This window comes from Pan troglodytes, chromosome X (genome assembly GCF_028858775.2).
Source record: "Pan troglodytes isolate AG18354 chromosome X, NHGRI_mPanTro3-v2.0_pri, whole genome shotgun sequence".
Lineage (NCBI taxonomy): Eukaryota > Metazoa > Chordata > Mammalia > Primates > Hominidae > Pan > Pan troglodytes.
In genome coordinates this window covers 25,572,501-25,583,345 of record NC_072421.2, presented here as the reverse complement: position 1 = coordinate 25,583,345, position 10,845 = coordinate 25,572,501, and the positions used below count along the sequence as shown (strand labels likewise).

The following is a 10,845-nucleotide window of genomic DNA, read 5'->3' as shown; positions in this document are numbered from 1 at the left end:
CGAAGTGTGAATGCTCCATACAGGCGCTGAGGGGACAGTAGAAGCCCCCACCCCCACCCCCTGGGAGTCAAGGGTGGGCTCCAGCGTCCAGGCATCTCCTGGGATTATCTGCACACGCGTTTTCCTGGCAGAGGCCCCTGGTTTGAATCCGATCCTCAAAGGGAACCGGATTTCCTACGAAGGTTAAGGACGCCGCCGCGGTACTTTCCACGCGCACCTGGGCTCTCCCGGGTCGTGTCACAGCGGGAGCTGGGGGTCCCGGGCCACGGAGGTGGGGTGGGTTCCAGGATGGGTGGGTGGATGGTGGGCGTTGTTGACGGTGGAGTCAGAAATTTGAAGCAAGCGGGAGTCTTGGCTCGGAAGGCGAAGGGAGCTGTTGGAAAGTGCCACGTAGCCAGGAAGTGAAGTGCGCAGTCCGAGATGACAGGTAATGGCGAGAGCGAGAAGCCCAGGCGCTCCCTTCCGAGGGGGCGGGCTCCACGGCATGTTCGCAGGGAGGAGGGAGTGTGTGTGTGTATTGTGTTGTGTGTGCGTGTGAGAGAGAGAGAGAGAGAGAGGGAGAGAGAGAGAGAGAAACATGCGGGAGCATTAGTGATGGAAAGGCAGCGAGGGGTATCCAAATGGCAGATCTTAACTCGACAAATGTCATTACATCACTTATCCAGGCATTGGTAAATGTATACATTAAAAAAAATCTAAACAACTCAGATTTCGTGAGGAGACCCAAACAGATTTGCAATCCTTAACCACCTCGGCGCACCCCTCCCTCCTCGCGGCGGGGACCGCAGCTTCTCCCTCCCCCGGGCCCTGCCCGCGCCCCTCCGGGTGACCGCTTGGTGGAAGCCCGCCCGCGGGGGCTGGGTCTCGCCGACGCTCCCAGGGTGATGGGAAAGGGAAGAGAAGCTTAATTAGTTTCAATTTGCTGTAATTAGCGCGCCGGACCTTTGGGGAGAGGGGCAGGCGGGAGGGGTGCGGGGGTGCCGCGGCGTGACTACCGCGATTGCGGAGCTGGGGCCGGCAGCCCCGCCACGCCGCCGGCCAGTCGGTCGCCGCGGGGGGCGCGGGTGCCTCTCTGGGCTGGGGCCGTCGGGCTCCGCGCGCGCCCTGGAGGAGGGGGGCCGGGTCCCCTCGCGGCCCAGGGCGCAAGTGTGCGCGGCCGAGGGGAGGGTGCAGGGTTGGGCAGAGGTCAGCGGCCTGCCAGGCGCTGTGCCCACCTGGGTGTGGGCAGCCCGCCCGGCAGCTTCGGCGCTGGAGCCCGCACGTCCCGGGCTCGCCTCCTATCCTGCAACCCCCCTTCACCCCCAACTTCAATCCCCTCCTCCCCAACCCCGGGTCCAGACGCCCGGAGACCCCGCCCGCCCGAAACGTTGCAGAGCTCACGGAACCGGCTCGCCGGCTGGTGGCCGCTTCTGGCACTTGGGTCGTCGGGTGGATCACCGCCACCCAACGCTAGCCCTGGACTCACGGGGGCGGCACTCGCAAGAAGGGCCCCGGCCTGGGGTATGGGGAGCGGCCGCCAACTACCATTCCTACCACACACTCCGTTCCCGGGTTTAGTAGGCCCGGTGGGAACTTTCTAGGGCCTTACTGGAGGTCTGAGAGTCTAAAACCCTCAGACTCCACATCCACAGGCTCTCCCTGAGTGAAAGCCGCTTTCCTGGGGTGGTCAGGGCCGCCGGAGAGTTTGGGGAGGAGACAGGGGACTGCTGGAGAAGACTGAGGGAAAGGAGTTGGGTGTGTGTGTGTGTGTGTGTGTGTGTGTGTGTGTTTTGTGGTCAATATCAATTTTGCGTCGATTTTGCCTTTTTGTTTAGTAGGGCTTCTTTTCCCCCCTCTCGGCTGCTAGTTGGATGGTATACGAGAAACAGTACCATTCTTCCTGTTAATGAACTCTTTTTTAAGTCATTTTTTCTCATTTGACCCTTCCATGGAACAGAAGCAAATTGCGTGAAATTACCTCCAAGGATTACATTTATTACTGGCCAATGAGAACCCCTCGCCTTGTTTTACAAACTCTTAATCCTATGTCATTCTGATGCTGCAAACAAGCCCAGTCCTGGGCCTCCTATTCTTTCAACTTTCCCCAGCTGGAGGGACCTCATTCTGCACTTAATATTCCCCATAAATATCACACGCTAAAGACCCCCTGACTTCCAGCAAGTCCACATTAAACATGTGACATGTCACGCATGACAAACTCTGAGTATCTTTTCAAAGCAGCATTAAAAGCAAAGAAACCAATTTTCTTCTCCTTCCAAACCTCCCCAAGTGCTGAATGATGGGGATTGGAAAGAGCCACTGGAGCGTACTTAGGGGGATTTTATGAGATTTTCCAGAATGATTTAATCTTATTGTGAGCATTATTAATGAATGGCAACCCAATTTGGCCCCAATATCTGGGAACTTGGTCACAATGCTGGGAGCGGCTGACCCCCCCCCAACCTTAAGCAAACCTCTTCCACCATGGGGGACATGCAGAGCCCCAGGGAGTTTGCGAGGGCCCAGTTCAGGGCATGGCTGTGTCCTATCACACCCAAGGCAGAATGGCCCAACACCTGCTTTCCCAGGGCCACCCCCACAGCATCTTGGGGTGAGGGGTAATTGAAGCCTGGGACAGGCCTCTGTGGGAGGGTTGAGGGAAAGGAGTAAGTTAATTTGCTACATTTTCAGACAGGTTAGCCAGATCTGGAGGAGGTCCTGGAAGGCAAAAAGGGCGCATTTGGCATAATACTATCAGAGGTGTCCTTCCATCACCAACTACCCATGGCCCGAACTGTGGACAGTAGTCAGGGCGGGCATCTTAGGTGTGTGGGGAGGTAAGTGGAATAATTAGGGAGAGTGACTGTTGAGAAACTTTGGGCCTCCTTGGGACTTGAAACTCAGGCTTAAACTAAAGTCCATGCTGAAATTGGCTCGGACCAGTTTCCCATTTTTTTTCAGTTACTACCCACCCCCCACCCAACTGGGGCTAACATTGTTGTTTTTGATTTGTAGTATCAAGAGCCAAAGCACCTGTAGTTCTCTTTTTAGTATCCTTTTAAATGTGATCTTACTAGAGTGACAAAAGGGGCTGATGTGAGAGAAAAACAAATTATAATAGGTTAGCCCAACTTGCTTTAGGAGAAAAAAAAGTCCATGAGCATGTGTTTATGTGTATACCCAAAAGTGAGTGTGTCTGAATGAAGGGGGTCTTAAATGGGGCCTAAAATAATATTTTGGAACACAGAAGTCCCAGGAACAACTGCATATTTCACTGAGAGTGGCAGCCTGGCTGGGGGACAGGAAGAAGAAAACCCACTACCTGACGGTGGGGAGAGCGGGCGGGGGCGTGGGGTGGGGGGAAGCATTTTTCAAAGGAAGAAGTCTTGTTGTCCCTGGACATTATTAAGGGTCCAGTTTGCAGTATACATTTTTTTCCTTTAAAGATATGGGAGTGATTACCGGTTATACATTAAGAAATGTCATTCAGTCATTTTTATTCATTCTCCGGAAATCTTCGTAAAAGCCTGAATCATACTTCTACAAGCAGCAATTTTGTTAATCCAGGGGGTTATTACTCTGGGCCCTTATTAGGTTCTACACCACTGCCAAGCAATCCTATAACCCTCTCAAAAGAAGTTTACCTCCCTGTTATAAAACCAGTAGTGGTATTTATACTGTGCAATAATTAGTGTATTACTTGAATCCACTAACACGTTCATTTTATCTCTGCACAAAACCTCTAGTCTGCTTATAGAAAGCTTGTGCCTCCTTTGGTGCTGTTAAAGTGGTGAAAGAGTGAATTGAAGGCTGGTTGCACTTTCTCCTTTTGCCTCGCCTTAATTCCCATCTCTTTTTGCTCTCATCCAATTAGCACAGTGTATTAAGCGGTTTATCATCTCATAGTCAGCTATTGAGAGAAACAAGGCGAGCACTTTGCAATAGAACCTGCGCTCCTTTGACACCCTCAGGTACTTACATATTCCACTGCGCTATGAATAATAGAGGAAGAATGGAGCGCTAATTCCCTCATCAAAGAATGCCTTGTCTGCTGCTTTGCTCAACAACACCATTCTGATCAAAAGAAAAGCAATAAAGCTTAGCATAACAAAACGAAACCTACTTATTAGCTTAGTGGTTAAATTAATGCAGAGCCGCTGCTATTCAAAACCAAGGTTTGAAAACAGCCTCCAACAACCTGATAATGCTGCCTTCGGGATGAAGGAATTTTAATCTGAAATTTGAGGCTGGCTGAGATGAGTTAATCTATTAAACTGCTATAAGGAAGCTCCACCACAAACTGTTCAATTAAGAAATATTTAGGTGAGAGGGGGTGAGAAAGAGAGAGAGAGACAGAGAGAGAGAGAGAGAGAGAGAGAGAGAGAAGAAAGAGGGGGCGGGAGGGAGACAGTGAGGAGCAGGGAATGGCAGCTTTAAATTTGGGATGGGAGCATCGAATTAAAGGGTCGGGCATCCTGACAAGAGGGTCTGGGGCTCGGTGTTTTTCTTAAAACCCTAAAACAAACAGGAAAATCTGTTTTTGGAGTTTCCTTACTGTTGCATCTTCCGCCAAACTAATTTTAAATGATGTTTGAAGAAGTATATTGAGGAGCATGGTGTGTGTGTTGGAGGTAAGAGGTAGTAAGGGCTGGAGAAACGGGTGATGGTGAGGGGCAGTGAATTCATTCCCTTTCAACTTCTCCCAAATTCCAGTCTTGGAACTTTGATTAACCCCCACATCCTGGGCAACAGTCACAAGATTAACTCCATCTGTTTTCTGGACAAATTAAAATCTTATCAAGCATACTCTGTGGGATTTTCCACTTCTGGCCCCCTCTATGCACCTTATATGTAGAAGAGTGGAGGGTTAGCAGATTGTGTCCAAGATAAGCTTGTGTACAAGTATCTGCTGTAGGTAAAATCCTAGTTCCTAAATTAAACAGAAAAAGTGCCCTTTCCAGAGGCAGGGGGCTCTGAGAAGAGCAGGGTTCTTTTAGGGTATAATTTCCCACCTGGCCCAGATAAACTTTGGCCCAGAGGTTTACTCTGGCCCACACAGAGTTTAAAGTTTTATTTTAAAAAATTAGCTGTCAAGGTTTAGAAATCAATAAGCTTTGTGGAATATTTGGATTCCTGGCTTCTCTTGAAAACTCGATCATGTGGCCATACTGGGCCCTGTCCCTCCCAGCATCACTGAGTAGCTGCTGGCCCCTTTGGACAGGACCTGCTCACTCCTGTTTGCCACAGTCCCTGCCACTCACTCTAGTGTGAACCTGGTTTGCTTCATCCATTCACTTTTAGAATTTGAGTTTAGGACCCGTGCCGGAGTCCATGGAGACCTGCAGGTCACCTCTCCCCTTACAAATAAGATGGGCAAAGTTTCCGCATCAGTTCTGCCGGGTGCACTATCAACCACACAAATCAAGGAGTAGAAACATCTCTCAGAGAAAAGTAAGTATGTGATACTCCCATCTTCTAACAGAGATTCACTGGAATTCTTAAAGTTGCAGTTTCAACTTTCCACAAAATTCTGGAATCCTTAGGTGCCTAGAATTCTAACAGATCCCAATAAGAAAACATCAACTGCTGCATTAGCTTTTTTCGGGGACAGTACTTAGAAATGCCTCACATTCTAGAGAAATGGTCCTTGCCCCCAGGGTGGTTATAATCTAGAGGCAGGGACAAGAAACAATCCAGTGAGAAGTTACTTGAGTCTCTTGGAGTTTCCTGATGACCAAGTTCAGGGTAACTATTTATATTTAATATAATCCCAGATCCCAGAAATCAAGGAAAACATGACTTCCCTTCAGAAAGCACACTTTAGAAAACCATCTCTCTAACCTTATGTGAGAATAGCAATTATTGAAAGAGTTGACCAGGGGAGCAATAAAAACACATTAATCCCTTAGTTCCTGAAGCACCTTGGGTGCTCCAGTTTGTGACAGGCTGCAGAGCTTACACAGTAGCAAGTTAGTTAATTAACTGACAGGGCTCGAAACCCACAGTGTTTCTACTTAGAATCTCAGTCTAAGAGCAGGAGGAGAAAGGAGAGGGATGGGAGCCAGAGGGGAGGTGAGGAGGAGAAATAAAAAGAAAAAGCAACATAAAAGGCAGCTTCATCTCCACTGCTTAACCCATCAGTATTCCTTCACTAGGGGGACCTTTTTTAGGGGGCGCCTTTCTCTCAGGAGCCCTAGGCCTTGCTCTTCAAAAAGAGATGCTGCTGGGCTCTTGGCTTGGCTAAGTCAGCAAAGCACATAAGAAACCATACTTCATCTCTTAAATGACCTAAAGTCACAGAAATTCTGAATGCTTCTCAGAACATTCGACCAAATATCATGCTGTGCACTCCTGAGCTGGGTTCTGATAGAGGTGGCTATGAAGAAACTGGGCTGAGGTTTGAAAAGGGGATGGCCTCTAGTCATATATATATATATGTGTTATATATGTGTGTGTATATATATATATGTGTGTGTGTATATATATATGTGTGTGTGTATATATATATGTATATGTATATGTATATGTATGTACGTGTGTATGTATTTAGAGGTGGGGGCCTCACTATGTTGCCCAGTCTGCTTTGAACTCCTGGGCTCAAGCCATCCTCCTGCCTCCACCTCCCGAGTAGCCAGGACTACAGGTGTGTGCCACAGCAACTGGCTCTACTCACATTTTACTGCTTGCTGCCTCTCTAGTCAACTCTTTGCACCTGGTAAGGATTCACCACAACTGCTTTCCCTTTAGAAAACTTTATTCTTAAGAAGGCGGCACAACATACTTTTTCTTTTATAAAAACACACAGGTCAATGTTTTTAAAAAACACAGCATAATTGTACAAGGGGAAACATTTTGTTAGTATAATCTTACCAATAATGTAAGAGAGGAAAGACTGCCATACTGAAATACATTTTGCTGCTGCCAAAGACGGTCCTATTGTGAAGAAATGAGAAAAAAATAGCAAGCGCCAGGGCCAATTAAGCATCCCTCTCCCCGTTTTTCTGAATACAACACCGTGATCCTCACCCTAACCCCTACACATGTTAATGGATTGTTAGAGTATCAAATTATTTTCAATGTGCTTTCTTGTTGTATAAACCTTTACCTGCACTTTCTATTTAAGGGGCAAAAAGGGAATGTGAGTGTAAAACACCTGCTCAGTGTGTGTCTGTTGGACTTTGGAGCAATTCAACAAACAAGCCTGCTCTGTTTAATCTATTTAGTGAGTGCAAGGCTTCTAAATCTCCCCCCTCAGTTACCTATATAAAAGACAAGACTGAAAAGGACAGCCACTCCTGGATGGCTGGAGAAGCATTTGGATTTAGACCGGGTTTAATTGGCATGTGAAAAAGCAAAACGTCAGCTCTTCAGTCAGGCTCTGAGAACCTCTCTTTATGTGGGGGGGACATAGGCTAAAGGCCCTGAGGCAAAGCCTGGGGTCACTTACATTCCAGCTACTCTCAATCCAAGTAGCAATTTCCCTCCCTCAGAAACCGGGTCTTCAGGAGCTTGGGGAGGGGAGCTTGGGGAGGGGCTCTGCAGTTGTGTTTTAAAGCAGTACATCTTAATATGAAGACAGGAATTTCTATGATGCTTACGAACATTAGACTCAACATTTTTGCAGCCCCCTTTCCTGGTCTACATTCACACAAACATGAGACACAGTCCCAAGGGAGAAACAGATGCTGGAGGAGCAGTTAGGGCCAGAGTGGAGGCACAGAGGAAGCTGGGATTTTTCAACTACCCCCTCCTTGGTTACTCCTGGGATTCCCTTAGGATTTCACGGCACAACCAGCGAAGAGTTTGCTCAGATTCACTTCGGAGTAGCCACTTCGGGACAAGAATTGCTCTGCTGTGTTCTTGAGTTTTCTGTAGTCCTGCAGAACTCTGGGGGTAAAAAATTGCTTCTTCAATTTATCTAAAAAGAGAGAGAGAGAGATTAGAAGTCTCAGGTAGTTTCTTTAAAGAACATTCAGTATTCCACCAGAGAAGGGGATGCTGATTCCATTTGTATCTCCACTATCTTATCTCTGATCTACCCCTGGGGCCAGTCAGATGCAGCCCCCGCCCACCATTCCTCTGTGAAAGCTTTTCTTCCTTTCCCCTGTCTGTCCGCCTCTCAGCACCTAGCTGACTCAGTGCACTGGGGGACAGGGCCACCATCTACTGATGTGAACTGCAGGTGCACCCTCATGTGCAGCAGACAAGGTGAGCTCTACTCGCAGACGCCACTTTCACCGGCGCTGCGAGCACATGCATGCAACTGCTTGCGAAGTCTGGACGTGGCAGGAAATACCTAGTCTCAAAGGGAGCTATGGCCTCTGGTGCCTTCCAGCCCCAACTCCCCAGATCAGCTGGGCCTAGTAAGCATTTTCTAGTCCCTCCAGCCCAAGTCCTTCTGCTAAACAAAATTTCCTTTGCTGAAAGAGGCGAGAGGTGAGCGGCCCCGAGGGCACCTGTCTGTCCATGGCCAAGATTTCTTTGCTCTTCTTTGTCCACACTGTGTGAACTCAGGGTATGCGGCACTCCTGCTCCTTTAACCCATTCATCCCTGGCCTTTCCCTTCTGAGCAGGATGCTACCAGCCAGAGAAAAGACCCCTCTCCTTTCCCTTCCCAGAGCCTGCTACTTCTACATGTTGTTTTTTTCTTTCTTTTTTTTTGAGACAGAGTTTTGCTCTTGTTGCCCAGTCTGGAGTGCAGTGGCGGGATCTCGGCTCACCGCAACCTCCGCCTCCCGGGTTCAAGTGATTCTCCTGCCTTGGTCTCCCAAAGTGCTGGGATTCCAGGCGTGAGCCACTGCGCCCGGCCCTACATGTTGTCCTTTTAAAGGAGCAGTGGGGCTGTGATGCTCAGGTCTGATCTTTTGGGTGAAGAGAGTGATCACGTGGGGGATGACGCTGTGTTCAGGAACCTGGTAAGGTGTCTGGAGAGGCTGCTTTCCCCGCGCCCCCCCACCCCCAATCCCCATTTGATGGCTGAGGAAACTGGGAGGTTAAGTCACTTACCCAAGGTTACACAGCAGGTAATCAGAGTTGTAGACACGCAAACCCAGGTAGCCATAACCCCCAGCCCGCACCTGAGGAGAGGCTCACTTCTGCCCACTCCCCCTGCCACTACATCACTACTCCCACATAGAAATTTGGAGGCCTCAGACATCAGCTGATCCTGAGGTGAGGCCTCCGCCCCCATAAGATGCTGGCCTGTGCCAAAGGGCCTGGGAGCAGCAAGGCTGCCCAGCACCTCCCGATAGGAACCGGTCAGGAAGGAAACACGGAGGGGAGAGCGCGCCACTCACAGAAAGCAAACCTCCAACAACAGCAACACGGGAAGTCTACAAAACACCCGGAAAACGAAAACTCAGACTCCAGATTTTTGTTTCTTGGCTATACATTCGCATTTGCTCTCCACAACCTTTTCTGAATTACATAAGTTGTCCTTTAAAGAACAACCACAGGTTTTATAGAGAATTAAAATGCCCAAAAGGGGTGGAAAAAGAGAGGGGGGCTGCAACAGAAAGACAATTTGAAAGTTCTAATGATCCGAGTCTGGGAATAAACAACAATGGCCCCAACCAGTGTCGGCTGCCTCCCGGCAGGCCAGAGCCACAGGCCAGCAACCCCGTGCATGTGAATGACACAAATGCATCTGATGACTGGGGAGAGCACATTTAAAGAGCTGCGGTAATACGGAGCAGGGGAGGAAAAGAGAGGACATAGCTCCTGATGTGTTTACCTCCTCTGCTGATGGGATATTGACTTTTCCCACCAGGTTGGTTAGAAAGGGGACTATTTACGCTGCCACACAGCAGAGTTAGAATGACAACCAGCGTCACTCGGTGCTCTTCCTCCTAAAAGACAACTGTGACCGCCAGCATATCCCATAGCCAGTCAATACGGCCAAGGCACCATTCCACGCCAGTTAGAGATGCAGATAAAAGCTCCCACTTGCTTCCCCAAAGAGAATTTCATCAATAACATATGGAAAGTCTTCTAGGAAACAGAACTGGACTAGCTGTCACAGGCTGCGTCAGGGACAGGGGCTGGTAGGGGGAAGGAGTCACCCCTTCCTGGTTTTTCTCTTCTCCCTTTAGGCACCTGGGCCACCCACGTTAGGCCTCACATTAAACTGTTACCCTGTTTCTGTCAATACTATATCCACCACTTTAGAACTCAAGGGAAAATACAGGTGTTAAATGGTGGAGGCCAGTTAATGTGGCCAGTAAAACCCTGATTCCTTTTCCTGCTTTGATTTTGAGAGTCAGCCTATCAGTAACGATGCCATCACCTCAGGTGCTGCAGGTCAGGCGCCCAATAACAACTGTTAAAACATTCCAACATGCCATTAGGCAAGAGCCAGAGAAGATCCGCAGCCATCCCATCCCTGTCCACAGAGATGCCACTGGCCCTGGTAACTGCTGTCTCCGCCACCAGCACCACAAAGCCAACCTTTGTCGAGATCGGGGAGGAAACGCTCTTCCTACACACAAGTGCATCACTGAAATATACTCTAATGGCTTGAAGTATCACCCAGAAATCACTCATCTTAATACACCAGCAAAGCTAATCTCCTTTTTAAACTTTTCTTGCGAATAACATTCGAGGAACGTGTATATAAAGCTTATTTACTCTGATCCTTTCTACATGCTCTGATTCCCTGTGGTTATATGTTAATTACCAAAAATATTCTGTCCCTAACCCCTATGAAAACGATGGAAAAAAAGGGTAGCCTAGATACTAATTATTCACAAAATATTTTATCAGACTACAAAATGAACTGCTCATTTAAAAGTTGATTTCTACTGATTAGAATCTAAAACCTCAAAATAATGAAAGTTACATTCTTTTCTATATGGGATGAACTAGACC

General features: G+C 48.5%; 1 protein-coding gene across 8 annotated transcripts in view; it reads right to left on the bottom strand.

The window, feature by feature from the left end:
* Positions 1-6,715: 6,715 nt before the first annotated feature.
* Positions 6,716-10,845, bottom strand: part of POLA1 (DNA polymerase alpha 1, catalytic subunit) — a 301,623-nt gene continuing 297,493 nt past the window's right edge. For all 8 annotated transcript variants that reach the window (XM_016943107.4, XM_063803909.1, XM_063803912.1 and 5 more), the window contains one exon: positions 6,716-7,897. In XM_016943107.4, the coding sequence (XP_016798596.1) occupies positions 7,752-7,897 (146 nt within the window). In that variant the 3' untranslated portion in view covers positions 6,716-7,751. The remainder of the gene's footprint in view (positions 7,898-10,845) is intronic.